At 39.0% G+C, this 27,160-nt stretch overlaps 1 protein-coding gene across 6 annotated transcripts in view; it reads left to right on the top strand.

The window, feature by feature from the left end:
• LOC136876346 (secernin-2) overlaps positions 1-26,031 on the top strand; it is a 56,830-nt gene extending 30,799 nt beyond the window's left edge. For all 6 annotated transcript variants that reach the window (XM_067150207.2, XM_067150204.2, XM_067150208.2 and 3 more), the window contains 5 exons: positions 1,285-1,484; positions 7,576-7,682; positions 15,728-15,925; positions 21,498-21,659; positions 24,306-26,031. In XM_067150207.2, the coding sequence (XP_067006308.2) occupies positions 1,285-1,484; positions 7,576-7,682; positions 15,728-15,925; positions 21,498-21,659; positions 24,306-24,539 (901 nt within the window). In that variant the 3' untranslated portion in view covers positions 24,540-26,031. The remainder of the gene's footprint in view (positions 1-1,284; positions 1,485-7,575; positions 7,683-15,727; positions 15,926-21,497; positions 21,660-24,305) is intronic.
• Positions 26,032-27,160: the final 1,129 nt, after the last annotated feature.

Raw genomic sequence — 27,160 nt, 5'->3', positions numbered from 1 at the left:
CTTTGCCACGGGAGAGATTACCAACAGAGTGAAAAAGGAATTCCTCTTTTAGCAACTATCACGGACCCTTCTTTGGGATGTGGAGATTCCAAAGGAAGCAAAATTAACAGTGTTCAGCAGCTACTTCATATCACTCTTGACCTATGATATTGAAACATGAACCCTTACAATAAGAGACTCATCAAGACTGCAGGCTTGTCAGTACACTTATTAATGGAAGAAAATTATTTATTCAACCAAACATGTTTCAGGAATTGAACCATTCCCTTCATCAGTGGATTTTAAATATTTATATACTACATTCGAACTAGTCAGTACGGATCATACAATCATTTTAACCTATTATGGTTAAGATTATCAACAGCAAGACTGCAGGCATCGAAAAGGAAGTTCCTGAGGTCCACTGTCCAGACGACGAGGACTTATAGAGCAAGTGGCTGCGTGGTTTGGGTCATGTAGCTTTCAGCTTGCATTCAGGAGATAGTGGGTTCGAACCCCATTGTCGACAGTCCTGGAGATGGTTTTCTGTGGCTTCCCATTTTCACACCAAGCTGTACCTTAATTAAGGCCACGGTCACTTCCTTCCCACTCCTAACCTTATCTGTCCCATCTTCGCCATAAAACCTAACTGTGTCGGTGCAATGTAAAAAAAAGAAAAAGACCAGGATGGACAAGTTAAAACATGGGGAGGTAAGGTAGGAAGCTGGGATTAAGACATCTCTACAGACAGAGTCAGCACATCCATACTGCATTGGTTGAGGCACATGATGAGGATGGAGCCTATGAGAACAGCACAAAGTGGTTTTGGAAAGAGAGGTAGAAAGAAAACACATGATAGGGAAGACCTAGAACCCACTGGATGGATATGATCGAGACTGGCAATGTAGCTGATGTCATGAAGATCAAAACATTCATGAATAAAGAAGAGTGGAAGATACTCATCAACAGTACTCGGGAAACTGGAACTATAAACTGATGATGATTATGTAATAGTTTTCCCATATCTTTGCAATATGACATTCCATTTAAATGGGTACTTCTGAGTGTATTATTATTTACTACAAGGAGCATTTATTCCCAGGCAGTATTATCATATGTAGGGGCAAAAGATCTCTATAGGTCAAAGCCCCAAACAAATAGCATTAAATTTTTTTATCATATGTGGCATATTCTGTATAGCCATGCTTACCTTGTGTTGTGGTTAAAGAAGCATTGTACTACATGAATTTTAAATGAATTATTTTGTAATAAAATATCAGTTGAGGGTTAACTATCAACTTCTAGGTTGGCACTGGAACGTTCAAAGAGTGCTGAAGAGGCTGTGGATGTCATTACGTCGTTACTTGAAAAGTATGGACAAGGTGGGCCATGCTCAGACATTGTACAGGATTTTACATACCACAACTCATTCCTCATTGCAGATCCTAAAGAGGCATGGGTATTGGAAACAGCTGGAAAATTGTGGGCAGCAGAGAAAGTGACAGGTATGTTACATTTCTTACTTTGGTCAGTATATTATGCAGAATTAGCTCTTTTGATGTTTACTTGCACAGAGATTTGATGTTAATTTGCCTTTGTCATTGACATATTTGACTATTTTTGAGAAGGGCTCTAACATTTTGGAGAATAGTTGTATTGTTCTGCTCCTGTAACTACATAGAAAAACTTCCTGTAAGCTTTGCTATTGTTTTTTAAGTTTTTAAGTTAACTTTTGTGATTATTGGGGAAATAGTTTTTTATTAGATAGCTTATCATTGCACCCTCATAAATACGCCTATTATCAGCAGAACAGATGCTGTATGATGGATTTCAGTGTTATTTGATCCACTGAAGGATCATCAACCCATTTACAGGGACTTCTCTGCCCATAGCCATTACCCCCTCCATACCTGCCAACCCTTCCGATTTACCCGGAAACTTTCCGGTTTTTTAACTCATTTTCCGATTTATTTTTAATTCTTTCTATTTTTAACCAATGTAACCTCCAGTGCAGTCAATACTCTTCCCCTAGAATAAAGGATAAATTCTTATGTGCTTGTGTAATTTATCCAGCCTCATTTTCAAGCATATTTATTTGATGGTTTATTTCGCAAATGTATCGTCTGTCGCCTTCATGCTTGCTACAGCAGCATGTGTGCTTTACGGCTAGGGATTCAGGACGGCAATTGTCCTACAAGCAAGAGAGGCTTGCGACTCAGTTAATCGGGACAAAAGAATGAGTTTCTTATTGTCTGGTTCTGCGCGTAATTTCGTTGGAGTTGTAGGCCACATGTTTTTCTAGTGGTTCTGTGCTTTACCGTGTGTCAAAGTTGTATGTTAATAATGTATGAGACATACCGATCTGTTTTGTACATGGTAGTTTCGCGTATTTCAGTGCATATTTATTCATTCTTACTTCATAATTTTAATGAGTTCACTGTATTTCAGGGAGTTTTGTCGGTGACATTTTCTGGTATTTTCTCTTCACGTTATTGCCGGAAAAAAACATAACCCTCGTTATTTCCAAGTGTTCAGAGATACCTATAAAATTAAATTTCCGTTCATTTTACAGTCTAATAAAGGAAACTATTATGTTTTTTGTTGCATGTGTCGGTTTGATATAAATACAGTGGAACCTCGATATCTCGAATCTCTTCAGGAGATAAATTTTATTTTGAGTTATCGAAATTTCGAGATATAGAGAATACCATTTTTGAGCATGTATAGCATATAATTAAATCATATGTATCTATGGGCTTTTACTGAACACATTATTTTTAACAGTACTTAAAAATATACAAAGAAACTCTATTTTACGCCGTCACTTTAATTATAACACTTATTATAGTAACTTTTTAGAAGACAGGATACAGTACATACAGCAGTGAAACAAGAAACATAGCTCCGTTAACACTTCTGGAAAAAAAAAAATCCGTTAGTCTCTTCTATTTGTTGCGGTTAACCTTTCCTCCCTTCACGTTGAAACGTTTCGTCAATACCACGGAGCCAAGTTTCGTAAATGGAGCTTGTCATCAGCGACTTCTGGGCTTGCTTTTGTATGTGACCGGTAATTAATTGACACCTGAGAAACAGCGAGGCTTTGCCGATTTTCCGGTCACTAGAAGTTCGAGTTTTTCGTTCCCCGTCATATTAGTTCCCAGCTTCACTGTAACCCTTTCTTTACTTGTTAACTGTTCCTCACAAACCACAAATGCCGTATTGCACCGTTCATGTTGCACAAAATTCGAGTTACAGGGTATTTTTCGTTTCAAGGGAGGAAGTGTTTGCTTCAAGAAGTCAAGAAATTTCGAGTAATAGAGAAATAAATACACGTGAAGAATAGGACAGATGGCTGGAAAATTTAAGTTACTTCGAGATTCTGAAAATTCTAGTAATGGAGGTTCGAGATATTGAGGTTGGACTATATTATTATTCATATGTATGTTATAAATGAGTGATTAGGTACATTTTCTTGTAACCATTTTTATGCTCTTTTTTAGTTTAAGTTTTTTAATTTAATGGTCAGTTCACATTGTAACTGTAGATATGCATGCCTTTTATCATGTCCTTTTTCCACTTAGACCGTGGTGCAATATATGTGATGAAATCCAAGAATTTAAAAAATTTCCTATATTTTATTTTGAAAAGTTGGCAGCTATGTCTCCTCTAAAGAGTTGAGTTATTTGCTGCTGTTCAATACTTGACAGAGACTTACTGTCTGTGTGGTCCACACCATTATTGTAGCAAGGTACTGTTAAGACCTCTAATAAACCTGGACAAACACATGTGCCAAAGGTATCCAATGAAAGTTAAAGAAATATTGCATAAGACATATTGTCATTGCTGGGACAGAACCTCCTATGTGATAATATTTTTGGAGATATACTGAGCCACAGCACATACATTATGAATAGTGAGAATGCCTTGACAGTATTCATACAATATCGCACCTTAGATTGCAGAACCTTTCCGGCCAAAGATAAAATATTTCACAAGGAGGTTTTGTCCCGGCAGCGATAATATGTCTGACTTGTTGTGACTTAAATTAATAAACTTCATTGTTTGTCCGTATTGAACCAAGATTACAACTTTTTATTATAATTTTGGGTCCACCTTAGTCAATACATAAAAAAATTGTTGCTTAGATGTAATTTACAACATATATTTTTCAATCAGTACTAGTAAAGATTTTATTTATTGTTTTGTTTCCTGAATATCATTGGCCAGAAGAGCTAAATCATCAGCAAATCCTAGCCATTTCAAATCTATGTTATTCTTCTGGGTTCCAATTTTTATATTTTTCAAGTTGTTCTTGTACCATTCCCTCATAACATACTCTAGTGTACAGTTAAAAAAAAGAGGTGACAATTCGTCACCCTGTCTTAAACCAGTTGTTACCAAGAATGGTTCAGAAAGTTCTCCTCTGAACTTAATTTTAGAAATTGTATTAGTTAGAGTAAATTCAATAAATTTGATTAGCTTTGGGTGAAGTCCGAAATGTCTTAAAATTTTTAATAATGATGGTCTGTGGATGGAGTCATAAGCTTTCTTGAAATCTATAAACGTTATTGAAAGGGGCTTGTTTTGTTTTCTGTAATATGCCATGACTAGCTTCAAAGTATTATTTGCTCAGAGCAGCTTCTCCAAGGTCTGAAGCCTCCCTGGTATTCACCTAACTCTTGATCAAGTTGTTGTTTAATCCGATTATGTAGTATCTTAGAGAAAATCTTATATGTGCAGTCAAGGATGGGAATACCTCTATAGTTGTCTGGATTATTTCTTTCACGTTTCTTATGAACTGGAATAATTATAGCTGTTGTCCATTGTTCTGGGAATTTTTCTTCTGTAATATGATATGGAGGGATGTCTGAGTTGCACTGCTGGCGTATTTCCACATCTCTGCAAAAATCTGGTCTTCTCCACATGCTTTGTAGTTCTTCATTTCCTTAAGCATGGTTTCAACTTCTTTTGCTGTAAGTGGGTTTATATTTTCTGTTTTAAAATTTTTTTTAAATCAGGGTATGTGTATTAGTTAATAAGAGCTTTTCAGGTTCATCACTGTTCAGGAGCTTGTTAAATGCTTCCGCCATGATTTCTGCATTTTCCTTATTGTTATGCGCTATTTTTCCACCTTTATTTTTCGACAGTAATGTGGGGGAGGGGGGTTGTATTTTTGCAGTTGTTTACCAAAGGCTTTGTAATAATCTCTAGAATTGGTTTTGTAATAATATTCCTCAATAGAGTTTATTAAATCTTCTTGATATTTTCCCTTTATTCTTCTAATCGTTTGGGTGAATTCTTTTCTGACATTGTCTGTTAGTCCTGTAGTTCCTGTTCTTTGCCGATACTGGGCATTCTAGGTTAACTGATAAAGGTCGTATGTCCTTTTCTCTCCAACTATATTCTGTCTTTTTCTTAATGGAGTAAATATAATCTTGATTTTAATTAAGTAATGATCTGAACCATTGTCCGTTCCCCTTAGAACTTTGACATTGTGGATTTCCTTGTGAAAGAATTTGTCCATACATAGGCCTACGTGGTGTAGCTGCCATTCTCCTTTTGTCCAATCAGGATGTTTCCAAGTTTTAAGTTTGTGTGGTTTTCTTTTAAAATACACTGTCTGACAGAGCAAATGCAACACCAAGAAGGAGTGGTTCGAAAGGGATGAAAGTTGGGGAAAAAACAGAGACGGCACGGATGAATAATTGATGTTTATTTCAAACCGATATGCAGGTTACACAATGCGCACGGCATTGACTCAGTAGGATGTAGGACCACCGCGAGCGGCGATGCACGCAGAAACACGTCGAGGTACAGAGTCAATAAGAGTGCGGATGGTGTCCTGAGGGATGGTTCTCCATTCTCTGTCAACCATTTGCCACAGTTGGTCGTCCGTACGAGGCTGGGGCAGAGTTTGCAAACGGCGTCCAATGAGATCCCACACGTGTTCGATTGGTGAGAGATCCGGAAAGTACACTGGCCACGGAAGCATCTGTACACCTCGTAGAGCCTGTTGGGAGATGCGAGCAGTGTGTGGGCGGGCATTATCCTGCTGAAACAGAGCATTGGGCAGCCCCTGAAGGTACGGGAGTGCCACCGGCCGCAGCACATGCTGCACGTAGCGGTGGGCATTTAACGTGCCTTGAATACGCACTAGAGGTGACGTAGAATCATACGCAATAGCGCCCCAAACCATGATGCCGCGTTGTCTAGCGGTAGGGCGCTCCACAGTTACTGCCGGATTTGACCTTTCTCCACGCCGATGCCACACTCGTCTGCGGTGACTATCACTGACAGAACAGAAGCGTGACTCATCGGAGAACACGACGTTCCGCCATTCCCTCATCCAAGTCGCTCTAGCCCGGCACCATGCCAGGCGTGTACGTCTATGCTGTGGAGTCAATGGTAGTTTTCTGAGCGGACGCCGGGAGTGCAGGCCTCCTTCAACCAATCGACGGGAAATTGTTCTGGTCGATATTGGAACAGCCAGGGTGTCTTGCACATGCTGAAGAATGGCGGTTGACGTGGCGTGCGGGGCTGCCACCGCTTGGCGGCGGATGCGCCGATCCTCGCGTGCTGACTTCACTCGGGCTGCGCCTGGACCCCTCGCACATGCCACATGTCCCTGCGCCAACCATCTTCGCCACAGGCGCTGCACCGTGGACACATCCCTATGGGTATCGGCTGCGATTTGACGAAGCGACCAACTTGCCCTTCTCAGCCCGATCACCATACCCCTCGTAAAGTCGTCTGTCTGCTGGAAATGCCTCCGTTGATGGCGGCCTGGCATTCTTAGCTATACACGTGTCCTGTGGCACACGACAACACGTTCTACAATGACTGTCGGCTGAGAAATCACGGTACGAAGTGGGCCATTCGCCAACGCCGTGTCCCATTTATCGTTCCCTACATGCGCAGCACAGCGGCGCATTTCACATCATGAGCATACCTCAGTGACGCCAGTCTACCCTGCAATTGGCATAAAGTTCTGATCACTCCTTCTTGGTGTTGCATTTGCTCTGTCAGTCAGTGTATGTAGAGTTCGAACCCCACTGTCGGCAGCCCTGAAGATGGTTTTCCATGGTTTCCATTTTTACGCCACACAAATGCTGGGGCTGTACCTTAATTAAGGTCACAGCTGCTTCCTTCCCATTCCTAGCTCTTTCCTGTACCATCGTCGCCATTAGACCTATCTGTGTCGGTGTGATGTAAAGCAAATTGTAAAAAAAAAAAAAAAAAAAAAGATTAAAAAAATGTAGATTTGGGGATTAGCCCATGGGTTCTGCAAATTTATATGAGTCTTTGGCCATTTCTGTTAGTATATTTATGAGGAACCCACTTTCCACTTATTTATTCAATATTTATTTAACTCTTTGGCTGCAGAATTCTCTGGCACACATCCCTTGGCTGCATAATTAGAATTTAAAAAAAATTCACATTGCATGATATATAAGATAGAATTTACAAGAGTCACTGGCAAACCATTCCGTAGTCCCTGGTAGTATGATAAATTTATGATTCTTTGAAAAAAAAAAAACCCTAAAATTTTAATAATTTATGATGGCTAATAAATAATGTAATTTGTTAATATTTCAGCTGGATGTCGCAACATTTCTAATGCACTGACAATAGGGACTAAATTTGACAGAAGTTCTTCTGATCTGAAGGAGACTGCTCAGAAAAATGGTTTATGGGATGGTGAGGTGAGTACTTTTTGATGTTTTTCAGTATATTTTGAAAGACTTACTTCTTGTACTTAAAATGTAACAATTAAGAAAGGAAAATAGCACCCTCAGATTTATCCCAAACTGTAGCTTTATGCTCATATTGAATAAATTAGGAAATAACTAATTTATTAGTTGTGCATTTTTGTTATTGCTAATCATATTATTTAACTGACCTTGAAATACAATAAACGTAAGTAAAACAAAGATTTCTCTTTTACACATCATAGTTTTCACTTCTTTAGTTTCATGCAGGCTTGATTTGTGAGATGATATTGCTGTGGTATAGTTCTTCGAGAGTGGTGACAATTACTGTAATCTGTTATGCTTTTGAAATTATTTCTTCTTTTCATAGGAATATCATTTCTTTTCACTCTTGTAACTTTACTTACCTAAATTGGATTATAAAACTCTTACACTATTCCTGAAAAAAGATTCCATCTTCCATATTTGATATGTGGAGGTGGTAAAATTTCCTTTTTTTTGCTAAAGGTTTGACCACATTTATCATGACCAAGTGAGTTGGCCACATGGTTAGCAGCACGTAGCTGTGAGGTTGAAATCAGGGAATGGTGGGTTCAAATCCCGCCATCGGCAGCCCTGAAGATGGTTTTCCTTGGTTTCCCATTTTCACACCAGGAAAATGCTGGGGCTGTACCTTAATTAAGGCCATGGCTGCCACCTTCCCAATTTTAGCCCTTTCCCATCCTTTTGTTGGTGAAAACCTTTGATATGTTGGTGCGATATTAAACCACTAACAAACAATAACAAAAAACTCCAAAGAAAATTGCAAAGAAAATTGTAATTTTATTGAAAGACCGCCCTTTAGAATTGGTCAAAATGTGGATTTTAAAATTTTCAATCCAAATGTTGCAAATTTTGTTGTGATCTGCATTTTCCTCAGTTTTTTTCCTATTTTACTGATCCTAAGAGGATCGATTGCCAGATAGTGATTATGAAATCGGAACAAGTGGATAATTTCAAGTACTTGAGAATGCATATCTCTCCAAGTATGTTAGTTATCAACTGTTATTAATCTCAGAGTATACAATTTACCTGCTTAACAAACTACTTCACATTTGATGCACTTTATGTGCAAACTTCTAGTGACTAAACAAACCAATTCTTGCACAGAACATGAGTCCACACGTATTGGATTTGATAGATGGTGAAAGGCGTGGTTGGGCTTAGTGAAGCTTTTGTGCTCACAGTTTGGACTCTTCATGTCTACAATGTTCTTGATCAAACAACATGACTTTATGGGTCTTCCTATGTTTTGTAGGCATTATCTGGTTGTGTTACAGGATTCCCTACATGGTAATGCTGAACTGCTTATCCACCATCCCCCAAAAGGACTTGGTGCCATATTCTCCATTTTCAAACCTATTTTTTAATGCTACTCTCATTAAAATTTGAGAATTGTGAATGCTTCCCCCCCTATGTGCTACAGTGTCTAACTTTTGACTGTCAGTTTCACATGTGACCTAGAAACTAGAACAACGATAAGTTAACAGTAAGAGATGCTGACAATGCTGTTGTAGCATGCACGGTTTATTATGCATACATTATCAATTTTCTTACCTGAACACTCGAAGAAAACAGTCCTTTTCTGTTCATGTAAAGTTATACATCTTTCCATCCAGGATTTTAAATCTGAGTGCTTGTCTTGTGTATGGCTTCAATGATGTAGAACAAATTTTTAATGACTTATGGTGTAGGTTATACATGTTATATAGGCTATTAATAGAGCCCTGCATGGATGCGATATCCGCGGATGCAAACTGTATGGCAGTGGGGATAATTTTGCTGATCATTTCTAAATAATGAAATTTATTAATTTTCACTCATGTATACTCTTAATTTTGCTTGTGGTGAAGCGACCTTGACATTGGTTTGGGAAAATGGTGATATATAAAGAACCTTGAGATCATAAAGTCGTACATTTGACGTAATTCTAATCGACTCCTGTCCTCAATTAATGGAAGGAAGGAAGAAAATTCAGTACGTTGGTAGTTGTTGCAAGAAGAAATCCTTCATACACCTATGACTGTAGGGGTTCTGGTGCCAGGTATCAGGCCTGTTGTCTTATGTTAACAGATCCATCTGTTTCAATATCTTGGGTGTAAAATACCGTAGTTAAATATTTACAATATCTGTGGATGACTATTCGCGGATGCGGATAACCATTCACGGATGCAGATGTGGGTGCGAATGAAGGAAGTGCGGATGCAGAGCGGATGTGGATAATATTTTGTATATCCGCGCAGGGCTCTAGCTTTTAATACACCGGGCGAGTTGGCCGTGCGCGTAGAGGCGCGCGGCTGTGAGCTTGCATCCGGGAGATAGTAGGTTCGAATCCCACTATCGGCAGCCCTGAAGATGGTTTTCCGTGGTTTCCCATTTTCACACCAGGCAAATGCTGGGGCTGTACCTTAATTAAGGCCACGGCCGCTTCCTTCTAACTCCTAGGCCGTTCCTATCCCATCGTCGCCATAAGACCTCTCTGTGTCGGTGCGACGTAAAAGCCCCTAGCAAAAAAAAAAAAAAAAAAAAAAAAAAAGCTTTTAATACAGACAATAGACTGAAATAACTCATCGAACTTGGCAATATCATGAAACTTTCTCATTGCCAGTTATTGGAGGAAACTTTATAACTTATACTGAAACAAGAATCTAGCACTGGCAACTGACGCATCATAAATAATTTGGCTGACTAATTTTGATCAGATCTGTGTTATTGTCTTGGATTTGAATTCTCTATAGAAACAGGCAGCTCTCTATTGGAAGCATACTCATATAGGTTAGGACACACAGGTTCTGTCAGTCTCTTGTATTGGCCTTAGTTAAACTATATGGTTTTAAAATGAATACCATCATACTTCAGGAAGATAATTGGTCTTATTCCATATGTCTTCACATCTTTTGTATTCTGTTCACTAATGCACCTTCACGTATGACCTACATGTTAATGTGGATAGTCTTCTGCTAAACTACCTATGGATCAGTACCTACTAAAGTTAGTCTAAACTAAGGCCGGTTCATCTTCGGACTAACAGAGAAAGCTATATCTATGAATAAGAAAAATGTTTGTCTGCTCTTGATCCATAGTTGGTACTACTGCCTTAAGCCTGGACTAATCACGTCTATGAATAGCATCCTCAGGTTCTCAGGTTTTTTAAATGATAACAGGACCTAAATGAGGCCACAGAGGTAGTTGCTAATAGAGAATTGCAGAGGTATTTAGTTAATTTAGTTAATTCATAGAGGCTTTCAGACTGAATACTGAAAGACATAACTGTCTCTATGAAATATGTATGTTATGTATGTATGTATGTATGTATGTATGTATGTATGTATGTATGCATGTATGTATGTATGTATGTATGTATGTATGTATGTATGTATGTATGTATGTACTGAATTTCTGTTGTGAATACTTTTCTTTTGTTTAAGTCATATATAGAAAGAAAGAACACACAACAAAATAAGCACAGTGATAGATCTCTAGATCAATGTGGGATGAGGGGGACAGCAGAAAGATGAGTCTAGAAAAAACATGAAAATGCAAAAGATCAAGCACATTTTCTACATCTTCACATACTGTCATCTTCAGTTAAATAGGCTTTCTCCTTATCAGTCCCAATTTTTCTCCATCCATTTCTTCTCAGTCTCTGATGAACTCACTCATTGAGGGGTCTTCTTGATGTGGGGAGTGGTAGATAAGAGAAAAGCTGGATACAAATAGGAAAACGGAAGTGAAGGAACATAGGGCAAACACAGAAGGAGAAGGTTTCCCCTTGGTCAATGTAAGTAATGGAAAATAAAAACAGACAGGAGACAATGGAAAAGAAAAACAGGCAGGAGACAAATCCAAGTCATACATATATAAAAGGGTAAAAACATGAAAATGAATACAGAATAAGCACAATGACAGATCAGTAATGGAAAAGAAAAGCAACAGCAAGAGGAGACAAGGACAAACGTAAAAACATGAAAGTACCAGGACTATCTTGTTATTGTTGTCTTCAACATTTCATTCATTAATGCTGAAGTTCTTTTAAAACTGAAAATCCTTCAACTTTTTGTGGTAACAATTTCATCACTACTAGGATTCAAAAATTGTCTTTTTAAGGGCTACTTTATATTTTAACTAGAGTATCCTGCATATGGTGTTCAGCAATGATATTGTTGAATTGTCTACAGACAAAACTTATTGAATGTAGTCCAGAATTATTGAAACTTTTAAATGTTAAAATACACAAACATTTAGAACAAGGGCCAATGCTACATCCTTTAGTTCAGTTTAAATCATCTGATGAGGTACTTGTCTAATTTTACTTTTCCTCTTGGAAGAGTTATTGCTAGTTTAAAAGGGTCGTAGTTCAGCATCATGTCTTTGTTTCACTCGTACAGTATTTAATATTCACAAAGTAAATTTAAATGACTGAACTCAAACACACACACTTCTTGCCACCAGCAAAATAGTTTTCTACTTGTGTACCTTTATCTACTGTAACTTTGTGTTCATAATGGTTTGATTATACCACGAGCAAAGTACTGATAAGGTTATCAGTTGGGTAACATGGTAAGTCATAGGAATCATAGAGCTAGTTAGCCAATGAACACACTTGAAGACTGGCACACTCAGTTATGATAAGATACTAACTTCTGTAATAGTAATTTAATGACCAAAGGAACTGAGTATGTTGAAAGCTACCATTTTTTCTGAGTAAATATTGTTTTCCTAGTTTCATACTCAGCTCCAATTAATTACAGGAACTCACATCAGTCCAATAACATAGGTAATGGGAAAAGGCAGGCAGTCAGTCAGTCGGTCGGTCGGTCGGTCGGTCGGTGTCCTAATTTATCCTCTTGAATTCCAACTTGATTTCCATATTATGATCTTTCCTACTTTTAAAAGCTACACTCAAGCTTATTCATCTATTAATGTCATTCCAAGCCATTTCTCCGCTGACAGCTCGGAACATCTTGCTTAGTCAAACAACTTATCTCCTTACTCCCAAGTCTTCCCAGCACAAAGTTTGCAACATTTTCATAACAGTACTCTTTTGTCAGAAATCACACAGAACAAATTGTGTTACTTTCCTTTGGATCCTTTCCAGTTCTTGGATCAAGTAATTCTGGACTCTTTTGTCAGAAATCATACAGAACAAATTGTGTTGCTTTCCTTTGGATCCTTTCCAGTTCTTGGATCAAGTAATTCTGGCAATCCTGGTTTGGGTCCCATACACTAGAACCATAATTTGGGGTCTTACCAGTGATGTTATTGCCCTCTTTTTATATCCTTACTACAACTCCTAAATACTCTCATAACCATATGAAGAAATTTGTAACCTTCATTTATAACCTCATTAATTTGATTACCCCAACAAAGATATGTCCTTATATTAATATCTTAAGTACCGGTACTTACAGTAATCATGTGAGGCACTTTTTCTCCTGGTAAAAGTTACAACCTGACTTTTCATCCCGTTTGTACAGGACAAACATAGAAGGAGGAAAGAATCCCAATAGGTCAATATTAGTAATGGATGGGAACAAACAATATTGTGAAATCATGTCATATATATAGAGAGAGAGAGACATGAAAGGTAACACATAATGGGATAAACACATTGTCAGGTTAGTGTAGAAAGAGGGAGCATAGAAACAGGAGACAATTATGCATTCCCTTTCATGTTCCTCTCTTTCTAACAGTAATGTAACTTATTAGACAGGACTCATACTCTCTTTAAACACCCGGAACTACCCTACTTCATTAAGGAAAAATAAATAATTAATAATGTTATTTTACTTTTACGGATTTTGGAGACACCAGAAAAAATGAAATAATGGCAGTGACTAGTTAGTGCAATATCAGTGATTGATGTTTGTAATATTATTACAGACATTATGCATTCTGTCATTAGTCTGATATTACAAAATATAATTTCATTGCACTGCAGATACTGGCTGAGAAAATCAATTGAAAATATTTGATCAAAAGTCCATCCTTCATAGATTAGAAGAGTATAAGAGGTGGAAAGCGAAAAGGGATATCCTGTTGGAGAGGAAAAATTTTCAGTAAAAACAGAATAAGTGGTTAGGGGAAAAAAAATCACCATTCCATTTTTTATCCATTTTTATAGCTTTGTCCTCTCCAAGCTATCTGTTTAAAAGTTTTTGGAATTAAAAAAGTGGTGACATTGTAGAATGTTTATGCTTGTTTACTCAAAATACCTTGTTTCCCTAAAAGATATTCAAACTGCCATAACTCACTAAATTCTTGTGATAAAATCTAAATTTGTTATAAAATTTTTCAGAATTTAATGCTAAATTTGAAAATAACAAACTCTAAATCTTAAATTTTAAACAAAAGGACTCTTTTAGCTTTCTGCCTCGCATATTGTAAAGTATTTATTACATTCTTTAAAATCAAGATGGAATAATTAATATGTATTTACTGAGTAATGTTTAATTATTAATAAAATTATACTTTTTAAGCCTTAGTATAAACCCAAGGTAGAAGTAGGATGTGTGCGATGAGATATAATTAGGGGTGGTGATTTTTTGCAATAGTGATATTATGCAAAATACTCCTAAGATCTTGTACTTATGTATTTTTATTTTTCACGACCTGTAAACCAACTTTTAATTTGTTTTTAAATAGTGTTAAAATGCAACATTTACTCAAAATTTGAAATATATACTAAATAGTGATATAAATGCAAAACCAGCGATTTTTTTCAAATTCAGTTTTTCTTTTGTTTTGTTTCAATTTTTACATTCTTATTTTGGGATTGTAAACCAAGAAGTTTATACCTCCTTGGACTGCCTGCAGATGCTGTTGGCTGCTAAGCATCAAAACCCTGAGTTTGTCAAAGCATCTGTATTTGGGGTCCTGCCAAGATTATATTGATGCTGAAAGATAGATCAGCGAATACTATTTAATTGTAAATGATAGGAGAGCACGAATGAATGAACAAAATTTTCATAAGTTGGATGATTTCCGTCAGCATTGTCACTGATACATGAACACGACTAATGTTACTTTTGTATATTTTCTTTTTATTATTCTGATATTGCATCAATGTAAATTTTTTTTTTTTTTTTTTTTTTTCTCTGTTATGCTGTAGCCTATATAAATTTAAAGCAAATGTACAGTTTTACTCTAATGAATTTTTATTTTACTATTAGCTCGATGCAGATGTGATTTTAATTTCACATTAATACTATCAAGAAGCATTACCTGCATGTCCAGCTCTTGTCCTGTTTCTCTACAGTGTCAGGTATGAAGTGAGATGAATCTTCGTAGCCAGTTTTTACAACTGGATGCCTTTCTTGATGTCAACCTCATCAGAGGAGTTAATGAGATGAAGTGGATGACATGATATATGATAATAGGAAGAGAGAGGATGAAGCGCAGTATCGGCACATAGTCTATTCCTGTTGTATAGCACCGAGGGGTCTGCTCAAAGCTTAATGGACGAATCACCGTCAGCAGCGTCATATGTCCTCACTCCATATGAACTATGCAGAGAGGTTTGGAATTTAATCCAGGCTTTTGGTACGCAGTGTAGTATTGTAGAAATTGTATATCACTACCTCTCCTACCCTGCCAGCCAACATTCTGATGGTGAACTTTTTTAACCATCGGGACTCATACCAGCTAACCGCAGTGTCAGACCATATAGACATGATGCCTTAACAATCATCGCCACCAGGTGGGCTTTCATGAAGCATTATCTATTTATGAGAATTTATTCAAATTCTATGTTTCTCTTCAAAATGCTATAAAACTTACAAATGTATAAATGGTACAACAATGCTAAATGTACAAATCAAAGTGCTGAATTTCTCGTTTCAAAATTCTAAAAATCACCACTTCTAGGTATTGTGTATTTTATAGTTTTCTGGAAAGCACTTAAAATATTGATCATATGATGTTGATAAAGAAAGAACTCAACTTTTGAAATAATTTTTAAAAAACTAGTGTTAGATTTCATGTACGTTAATGTTTTCCAGAGTGAATTTGACTTTGCTTCAGTATTTGGTGAGACTAATAGTTCTGCTACTCACCGTCAGCAGTGCGGTCGTAGACTGCTGGAAACACTGTCAGAAGGAAATACATTCAGTGTTTCAAACATGTTTGAAGTGTTAAGAGATGAAGACAGTGGTATCTGTCGAAAGCCAGATGATGGGTTCCCTACTACGGGAAGCCAGGTATGTATACAAAAAGGTTTATAGTTGCATTATTTGTGTTTCAGTAGGTTTAAATTATTTTCCACATCTGGCAATTAAATTTTGAAATAATAATCTTATTGGTTTTACATTCCACTAACTACTTTTACAGTTTTCAGAGATGCCGATTATATTTCTCCCCTTAAGCCAGTAATTTGGTTTACCAGAGAAATGTAAGGGAAAACAGGGTCTTAACTAAGCAAGCTCCTGATACATACATTCAGTTAGTGAGGCAATACATTTCACTGATTTCTTTTTCTTCTCACAGGTGAAAATTTCATTCATTTCATTCATCAAGATTTAGTATATTATTTAGCTCTCAAATATGGAAGAACATGATCTTTTTTTGTCCTGATTCTGTTCATCCAGTCTCTTCTCTAGTTCACATAGCATCATTATTATATTAAAAACTTTTCTAAATACACTGTAGATTTCCTCATTGCAACTACAGTACAACAACCAAACACCATTGCTTTTGGGATAGTTGTGTTTAAGCTCTGGCATCAGTGTTCTTTGCTGTTAGGGAAATTGATGTGGTTGCAGAGATTTATATCTATGAAATTAGTCTGCTTACTGATGCTAGATACTTTCTTACACACGTTTTTAATACCAGAACTTATGGTCTTTAGTATCATAATTATACATAGCCTATATGAGTACTTTTTAATTATTTTTAGAAGCATCAGATTGTGTGGATTATTTAAAACAAATGTGATGCAATAATCCACAAAGGTCAGTCTTAAATTCTGACATAAACATCATCTCTCATACATGTTCAAATTGCTTCTGTATGTTTTTGTGAGTGCATCACCCTTCATCAGTCCAGGTTGATTGCTCAGACAGTAGAACACTAGCTCTCTGAGCCCAAGTTGGCAAAATTGAATCTGACTCAACATGGCGGTATTTAAAAATGCTCAAATACACCGGCTTCAAGTCAGTAGATTTATGGACTCATGAAAGAACTCCTGTGGAACAAAATTCTGGCATCTCAGTATGTCTGAAAATTGTATAAGTAGTTGCTGAGATGTATAAACAATAACATTATTCATTCATTCATTCATTCATTCATTCATTCATTCATTCATTTATTCGGCCATCAGTGGGCTGCATATACACAATCTATCTTCCCTTCTGTCACCCAGACTCATGCCCTTCTCTTTGCATTCTTGCCTAAGATTCTTAAGTCTTTGGCTTCTCCTTTCTCTTTCTTCCACTAAGATGTTCCATGGCTTGGCCAGTGGTTTGTAGGGTGCATCCTTCATTCCTTTAACTTTTTCCTAAATGTTCTTCTGTCTTGCTAGGTCCTTGTACAACTATGTAATCCACTCAGGCTGTATTTCCACACCACCACCACCACCACCACCACCACCACCACCACCACCACCACCACCACCACCACCACCACCACCACCACCACCACCACCACCACCACCACCACCACCACCACCACCACCACCACCACCACCACCACCACCACCACCACCACCACCACCACCACCACCACCACCACCACCACCACCACCACCACCACCACCACCACCACCACCACCACCACCACCACCACCACCACCACCACCACCACCACCACCACCACCACCACCACCACCACCACCACCACCACCACCACCACCACCACCACCACCACCACCACCACCACCACCACCACCACCACCACCACCACCACCACCACCACCACCACCACCACCACCACCACCACCACCACCACCACCACCACCACCACCACCACCACCACCACCACCACCACCACCACCACCACCACCACCACCACCACCACCACCACCACCACCACCACCACCACCACCACCACCACCACCACCACCACCACCACCACCACCACCACCACCACCACCACCACCACCACCACCACCACCACCACCACCACCACCACCACCACCACCACCACCACCACCACCACCACCACCACCACCACCACCACCACCACCACCACCACCACCACCACCACCACCACCACCACCACCACCACCACCACCACCACCACCACCACCACCACCACCACCACCACCACCACCACCACCACCACCACCACCACCACCACCACCACCACCACCACCACCACCACCACCACCACCACCACCACCACCACCACCACCACCACCACCACCACCACCACCACCACCACCACCACCACCACCACCACCACCACCACCACCACCACCACCACCACCACCACCACCACCACCACCACCACCACCACCACCACCACCACCACCACCACCACCACCACCACCACCACCACCACCACCACCACCACCACCACCACCACCACCACCACCACCACCACCACCACCACCACCACCACCACCACCACCACCACCACCACCACCACCACCACCACCACCACCACCACCACCACCACCACCACCACCACCACCACCACCACCACCACCACCACCACCACCACCACCACCACCACCACCACCACCACCACCATAATAATAAATCATCATCATTCAGTTGGCTATGTTGTTTGGATCACATAGTTGTGATCTTGTATTTGGAAGCTAGGGGATTTGAACCCGACTGTTGGCAGCCCTGAAGATGGTTTTTCCTGGTTTCCCTTTCATCTACTTGGTATACAGTAGTGCTCATAAGTCTGTTGACACAGTGCATTTAGGCACCAAGAGAGGTCAGAATGCACAGTGACACAGAATGTATAGGATAACAAGGTGCATGGAGCTTGTAGTGTTTACCACAACACAACAGAGACAATTGTTGAGGTAAATGAATGGAGAGTGGAGCAATAACATGCAAATGGCAGTGCAAAAGTCTGTTTACATAATCAGTGTTATGCTGCTCTAGCAATTGTAATGTTTGTTATTGTACTGACGTATGGTGAAAACATAGAAGATAGGCACAGCGTAAACATAAGGAATGCTCCATAGATTTCAGGAAAGCAGTAATGCGATCTCTGATGGAGGGAAAGTCGCAGGCAGAGGTTGCTTGTGCTTTAGGAATATGTAGACAACTGGTATTTATATGGTAAAAAAAAGAATAGAGTCTGTGGTGATGTCCACAAGAAACATCAACAATATTCACTTAGAAAAAAAAAAGTATAAGAATAGATAAGATTATAAAGAGATAAGTAGTAGCAAATCGCAAATCCTTGGATCAGCACAACAAATTACTGCTGATCCGAGGCAAATGTTAGCTGAAAACAAGGATCTGCAGCCTGCTCACTGACTGTAAGAAGCCCTTCATTAATTCAGCTAACAGAAGGAAGAGATTTGCTTTTGCAGAAAAGCATCTCAGCTGGACACTCCATGACCGGTCTAAAATTTTATGGAGTGACAAAAGTATCTACAGATGGAATTCAATATGCTTGTTGCCCTACAGGTGAAAAATTCACTTCACGCTACCAGGTTCCTACCGTAAACATCTTCTTAATGTGCCATCTTCTAGCGAAGGTTGGCGGTCAACATGGCGAATTTGAATTTGGAGGCAGCGACACAGAACAGAGACATCGTGTTCACCCCATACCAGTCTACGAGGTTCTTCATCCATAGAGTTCGTTGTCTACCAGAACTCCTACGTCCTTCTATTCTTCCTTGTATAACAATCTGCAGGATTCTGTACTTATCATTCCACATTATATGGCCGGAGTATTCCAGCTTCCGCCTTTTAATGGTCAGCATGACTTCAGTCTTCTTTCCAAGTCGATCCAGCACATCGGAATTCCGGATTCTGTCTGTCTACAAAATGCAAAGCATCCGTCTGTACACTCACATTTCAAATGCTTCCAGTCTTTTGCAGAGGGCTTGAGTAAGTGCCCAGCCTTCCATTCCATAAAATAACATGGGAAAGATGTAGGCACGGACCAGACAGAGCCTTTGGTTTAGTTGTAGGTTGCGGTTGTTGAACAGTTTCTTCATCTGCATGAAGACACTTCTTGCATGTTCAGTGCAGACTCATATTTTTTGGCTGCAGTCCCATTTCAGGTTGAGGTAATATCCTAGATACTAGTATTGGTGAACCCTAGAGACGGCTTCATTGTTGAGAGTGAGCTGCTCGTGGACGTCTTGCCGTTCATACTGACTGGGTTTTCTTAATGTTTATCTTCAGTCCTCTGTTGTTGCAAGCAACATTCACTTTGTCTAATAATACTTGAAGGTTTTTGCGTTGTCTGCTAGCAATACCGTGTTGTCAGCATAACGGAGGTTGTTTAGACGTTCCTCATTGATAATGATGCCTATGGTAGACGGTTATTCCAGAGCTTCTGCAAGGATAGTCTCTGAGTAAATGTTGAAGACTAGAGGCGATAATATGCAGCTTTGTTGAATGCCATTGCGGATGTCTATTTCTTCTGACAGGTTTTCCTCAATCTTGACTGCTGCTTTCTGACCCCAGTACAACTTGGCAATAATCCGAATATCTCGGTCGTCAAGTCTGATGTTCTGCAGAATTTCCAGACACTAACCATAAACATAAAGGAGGTAATATTGTATTATGGGAATGCTTCCCTGCTAAAGGTTAGGTCTGTTAGTGCATGTAGAAGGTAGCATGAATGGTTCTAATTATAGAGACATTCTGGACAATATGATGTTACCTTACGCTAGATGATACTTGCCACGCCAATGTTTTTTCAAGATGATAATGATCCTAAACATCATTCTAAACTGTGTGCAAAAGTACCGTTAGCAGAAAAAAGTCAATGTACTACAATGGCCAAGTCAGAAAGTCTGGATTTGAACCAGATATAATACATATGGAATCTGGTTGACGAATGTACTAGAACAAAAGTATGCACCAACAAAAGAGAGTTCTTGAAAACTTGACAGTGTGAATGGGACAAAATTCCTAATGATAATTTACGACACCTTATTCAATCCATGCCTGCAAGATGTGCAGCTGTGTTAAACACAGAGGCTATGCACTCGGATATTAGATGTTTTTGGTAAAAGAACAGTACTTATTTGTTTGTTATTTCTGCAGAGCAGTGAAAGGTCCAACTGTCAAAACACTTTTGAAATATTGATATATGTATGCTATTATTTAATGTTTCCCTGTGATGTAGGAGTAGCATGCCTCCCAGCCAGATCAGGGATTTTTACCTGGATCTGAGGGCTGGTTCAAGGTCCACTCAGCCTACATAATTAGAATTGAGGAACTATCTGATGGTGAGATAGCGGCCCTGATCTAGAAAGTCAAGAATAACGGCCGAGAGGATTTGTCGTGCTGACCACACGACACTTCGTAATCTGCAGGCCTTCGGGCTGAGCAGCGTTCGCTTGTTTGTTGGCAATGTAACTTACATTCTGTGCTGTTTAACACTTCTTTCTTTAAAATATGCATTATATAGAAGTCCAAACAATACTTGGAATAAAACCAAGTATCAAACCAATGGCTTTGTCAGACTACTTTTGAGCGCTACCGTATGTTAATTGGATTTCTTTGTTATTCTGAGTTTAAAGGAGTGATGCAGTTGTTTACTTACATATGTTATCAATAATTAATGAAGTATCTTCAATTAATTGTGAGAAGTACAGTCTATGTATATTGTGTAACATTTTTGCAGGTCTCAGTTTTGGCCCCTCCCAATGTTGAAAAACCACATTGCCACTGGTTCACAGCAACACCCAACCCGCGAGTGTCTGTATTTAAACCATTTATCTTCACGCCCAGTGTACGGATTTCACACCACACCGTTAGCCCGCAGTTTGATCCGGATCCTGCCAAGGTAAGAATATGAGATAGCTGATTATGTATTTGAAATACTTTTTATTTTCAGTTATGAGATATTGAATCTGGAGGAGATACTGAGCATGTAATATAAAACAGAATAATTATTTTTAATCATTATGTGCAAGGAATGTTCAGAAATTAAGTCACAGATGCCATTTGAAATAGTGAGATTATGTTGATGCGTTATTCTGTGTGGTCAACATGCTCACAATAATTTAGCTAACCAGCAGCAAAGAGGCTTCCCAGCCAGGTCAGGCATTTTTATCTGGATCTGGATCTGAGAGCTGTTTCAAGGTTCCACCCAGCCTGTACGAGGACTGTTGAGGTGTTATATATGAATGTAAGATAATAGCCCCAGTCTAGAAAGTCGAGATTAATGGCCAAGAGGTTTTGTTGCCCTGACCTCTTGTAATCTGCAGGCCTTTGGGTGGAGCAGTGATCACTTGGTAGGTCAAGGCCCATCAGGGCTGTAGCAGCAGTTTGTTTGTTTGTTTTTGAATCCACAGAAAGCTCAAGCAAGAAACGCCAACAAACAGTATAATGATGATTAAATTTGTTTATTTTGTGATAATAATATCACAAAGTTTCACTCATAGTAGAATAAGATTGACAAGAATAAACCCATTTCACAAGTATTAAAAACGTGATTCATTGCAGTAGATGAATAAGAAAATGGCTAGAGCTTAAGTAGTCACTATGGATAGATATTGTAAGAACTGAAAATGTTATGTCTAGTTTTGAATGAATCTGCTATTCAGCTTTCCTGTCATATTTTTCCTGTTAAAGCTTAAGTTGTGGAGTAATATCCATGTCTCCTTATTTATTTATTTTTTTACAAGAAGTTTAAAATAACCCATGTTTCAGATTTAAAAATAAAAAGTAGGTGAAGTACAGGGTCTTTTCTTTAGCATGCTCGGCAGCACCACTCAGAGTACGGCACGGCTGGTGCAATGACACTCGGTCGCTAGCCGGTATAATGCACGCTTTTCCTCCCCACTACTCATGGCAATTCACTCTTATAGAAATCCATTTCTATTGAAACTATTAGTCTAAAACCTACCTGGCATTACATTTGATATTCAAAATGTCTCTCAGCTATCAAACACGCCTGACACCTGACACCTCGTAAATAGGTTTGCAGACACTCGACGAATCTCAGCTCGTGTGATGTTTGAAATAACTTGTGTAATGTTCTCTTATAGTTCTTCTCTTGTGTGAGGGTTGTTCTTAAACTTTTCCCTTCAGCATCCCCCACGAGCAATAATCACGGGGATTTAAATCAGGAGATCTAGGGGGATAATTAACCACACGATCTTTGAAAACTTCCCGTATTACCTCCATAGACCGATTAGCAGTGTGTGCCATCGCATTATCTTGCATAAAGTAACCATTACTCCTGTCTTCTTCCGTCAGCTCTTGAAAGAGTGGTCTGAGAATGAGGTCTATATATCAATCAGCATTTAATGTTTAGCGGAAAAAATATAGGCTCTGTAATTCGGCGAGCACTTATTGCGCACCACACTCCTATTTTTACATCATGAAGTGGATGGACATGCAGCTGGTGGGGATTTTCTGCACCACCAGTAGTGGTTGTTTTGACTATTTACATAGTCAGTTAAGTGTAGCCATGCTTCATCACTATAAAATAAAAGTTCTGGGTCAACATACCCATCGTGAACTGACTGAAGCAACCAGTTACAATACCGAACCCTAGCGGAACTGTCAGGTCCTCTTAAATATTGGGCAGGGGTGGGTTTGTACGGTTTTGCTTTGAACAGTTTTGTTGCTTTGTGGGCAGACACATTAGCTTGTATGGCGAGACGCGACAGGGATTTTGTTGGAGTTCTTTCCAAGAGAGCTATTTCATCAAGCTTTTCCTCTGTTAAAACGGTTTGTCTCCAGCGTGATTTCTTGTTAAGAATGGACCCGGTGGTGCGGAACTTCTTTCCTAATCTACGTACCGTACTCCTATGCGGAGGGAGGATTCCAGGAAATTTGGGAATGAATCGAAAGCGGCATTCTGTATAAGAAGAATGCTTTGCATAGCACAGCACAATGAACACACACTGTTCTACTGTATACATCACTCATTAAACACACGATTAGTGTTCCTACAGAAACTACCCTGTTATAAAGCGAACACATTGAACACGCTACGAATACCACAAATATTGACCTGAGCTAGGCCAGCTAGGCCTATTGGTGTGAAGCAATGGTTATCACTACCGTACTGCATTAGATCATCGTAGCCGGTCATGAAGCAATATATCTCTCGGCAAATTAGTCACCCGGCCATGTTATCTTCTTCCGTGCATGTTATCTTGACACACGGAGCAGGCCATAAAAAAGACCCTGTAGAAGTAAATTTGGTGATAAGTCTGAAACAGAGTAGGTCTTTTCTCTTTCGTTATCTATTAAATCATCTTTCTATTAACATTGTGGTCTAAAGCAAAAGGGTTTATGTGAAGAAGCTACCTTCTTCAGTAGCAAATTCACTTTCTGTGTTTTTGTTTATGTGCTCTGCTATTCTAAATGAAATGCGTATTATAAGAGTTATGTTCATTCCATCTGTGTTCTTTCATTCTGTAACAGTACTTCAATGAAGATACCGTCTATTTTAAATAAAATATACTCTTTACAGGTAGTACCAAGGTTCCAATCAAAAGTGGATCGTGCTCATAACTTGTACAAGTTACACACTGCTGCTACTGCCAATGAGGGTTCTAGCGTGTTGGCTCTACTACGTGAAATGGAGTTGAACTGTGTGGCTGAGGTTGAAGCTTTTCTTGCTGACTACTCTGCTGACCAAGGACTGACAGAAGTGGATGAGTTGCTGAAGGATGTTGTGGAGACAGAAGTCAAATTTTATAAGTAGAATGTAGAATTCAGCCAAGTGTAGCAGAAGCTAGCTGGAGAGGCTCATGGCTACTACATTTTGTGCCGCTTCTTAACCATCTACCAAGTTTAGAATCCTGCTGTTGAATGCTGTTGCTGGGCTTAAAATGGAAATGTTTATCCTGTTATATAATGTAATGAAAGAAGTGGGCACTTATACTGTTACTATGTGTTCATTTTAACTGTCATTTTAGCTGTGATATTTTAAGCTGTCAGTATACAGAATTAATGAGTTTATCATATACTGTAGTTTATGAGGGCAGTAGATAAAGAGCACTCATGGTTTTCAAGATCAAGGTGAATTTTCATGAGCTGATGGAGTATGAAACAATTTTTATATTTTTGTTATTAAACTGTGATGAAGAGATGTACATCTCTCTTCATTTAACACTGTGTAACTGCTAAGAATGGGAAACTGACTATATACATCAAACTTGGAAGCATTCATTTGGGTGGATCTCCACCTATTCCCTAAAACCTATCAGTCAGAAGGAACTTATACATTTTACTATCGGTAAGGAAAAGAAGAAATGTATGTAAAATGGTAACTGAAAGTTGAGGAAGAACGTGAGTAACGTCTAAATTCTGAATGTAAGAATCTGGTGAGTGCTGAAGATGGTTATAGATGTTGCAATGGATAAAATTTCTACCCTATTAAGTTCCCCCTTTTTTGCTGTCATTCTGTGTAAAGGATCCGTTCCTATCCCACCCATATTGAAACAAATGAAATTAATTAATGAAACCCACACACAGCCTGTTTCCAGTTTCATCCGGATCAGAAATGGAATGAATGAAGCCGCCATCTGGTGGTGAGGATAGAAACTGTGCCGGCTGCTGAAACCTGTTGCACTCCTCTGGGGTAATGATTAATGACTAACAGATGAAATGAAACGATTTTGGAAAGTGTTGCTGGAATGAAAGATGACAGAGGAAACCAGAATACCCTGAGAAAAACCTGTCCCGCCTCTGCTTTGTCCAATACAAATCTCACATGGAGGGACCGGGATTTGAACCACGGAACCCAACAGTGAGAGGTCGGTGTGCTGCCGTCTGAGCTACGGAGGCTCACTCAACATTGAGATACATTTTTAAAAATAGTACTGAATGCAATATTTAGCATCTTCCTTCCTTCCTTCTTTCTTTCTTTGCTTCCTTCCTTCCTTCCTTCCTTCCTTCCTTCCTTTGCTGTGTGAATTGTTCATGCAGTTTGGGTCATGTAGCTGTGACCTTGCATTCAGGAGATGGTGAGTTCTAATCCCACTGTCAGCAGCCCTGAAAATGTATTTCCATGGTTTCCCATTTTCACACCAGGCAAATGCTGGGGCTATGTCTTAATTAAGGCCATGGCTAATGTTGTCCTAATCCTATCACTATCGGCAGCCCTGAAAATGGTTTTCTGTGATTTCCCATTTTCACACCAGGCAAATGCTGGGGCTGTACCTTAATTAAGGCCACGGCCGCTTCCTTCCCACTCCTAGCCCTTCCTTGTCCCATCGTCGCCATAAGACCTATCTGTGTCGGTGCGACGTAAAGCAAAAAAAAAAAAAAAAAAAAAATATATATATATATATCCTATCACTTTCCTATACTTGCATTGCAACAAGCAAATTCAGTGTGTTAGGGTGATGTTAAACTACTAGCAAAATAAATAGCTTCCTTCCATCCAGTAACCACACTCAGCTGTTTGATACTGTAGATTGTGCTTGCCTATTTGAATCCTTACTGGGTGTTTAAAATGTTTTAGGGTAGATTAAAAAATGACAGGACTTCTTTTATTATTTGGAGGGTGTGGCTTTCATAATTGAAATTAAAGGACAAACTTTCAAAATAGTCTATTTCTGATGTTAAGTAATGATCTGCTTCTCAAAGCCCTCTCTAAAGCACTTTTTTGATAATGTGTTTAATGTACCTAAAATATAATTGTTAAGTTCACTCTCTTATTGAAAATGGCAATCTCAAATGGCTTTTAGCTTGTGGGAAGAAGTGAAAATCATAAGGTGTAAGATTTGTGGATGTGCAGTCATTTCAAGAACTAGTTTCTCATCTGTGTTGTGTGTTGCATGAGTAGAGGCATTGTCCTGGGATGGAATCCATCTGTTGTAAACAAGATGTGGTCTCTTGTCAGCAGTCAGCTGTTTTTCTATTTCGTTCTCTTTTAAGAACAGCACTGTAGTACTTTGGTGTTACTGTACTTTTTATGAACGAAGTGATCACAATCATTGTTTAAGCTTTATATTCGTTTAAATTACATGATTAAAATATATTTACAGTTGTAGGTGTATAGGAAATGGCACACTTTAATGGTACTTACTCAGTGGAGCCAAATAATGGTACAAACCTGTAGATTATTAATGTACTTGAGATAATCATTGTTACAATACTAGAATTCAGGTATATTCTCATTTTGATGGTTTAATACCTGTGTGTTGTTGCAGTTGGTTCTAATGTATTTCTTCTGCATTGTCCAACCACAAACACTGAAGAGTGAAACATGAGACGAGTATTTTTGGATTCAAATATGGGACATTTGACAACCTTTGCTAAGCTACTCATCCTGAAAGAACATTCTCAGTTTTGAAGTGTGTACACCAAAATAAGTAA

Source organism: Anabrus simplex, chromosome 6 (genome assembly GCF_040414725.1).
Source record: "Anabrus simplex isolate iqAnaSimp1 chromosome 6, ASM4041472v1, whole genome shotgun sequence".
In the NCBI taxonomy this organism is placed as follows: domain Eukaryota; kingdom Metazoa; phylum Arthropoda; class Insecta; order Orthoptera; family Tettigoniidae; genus Anabrus; species Anabrus simplex.
The sequence above is the reverse complement of the archived record's forward strand: the minus strand, read 5'-3'. Positions and strand labels throughout refer to the sequence as shown.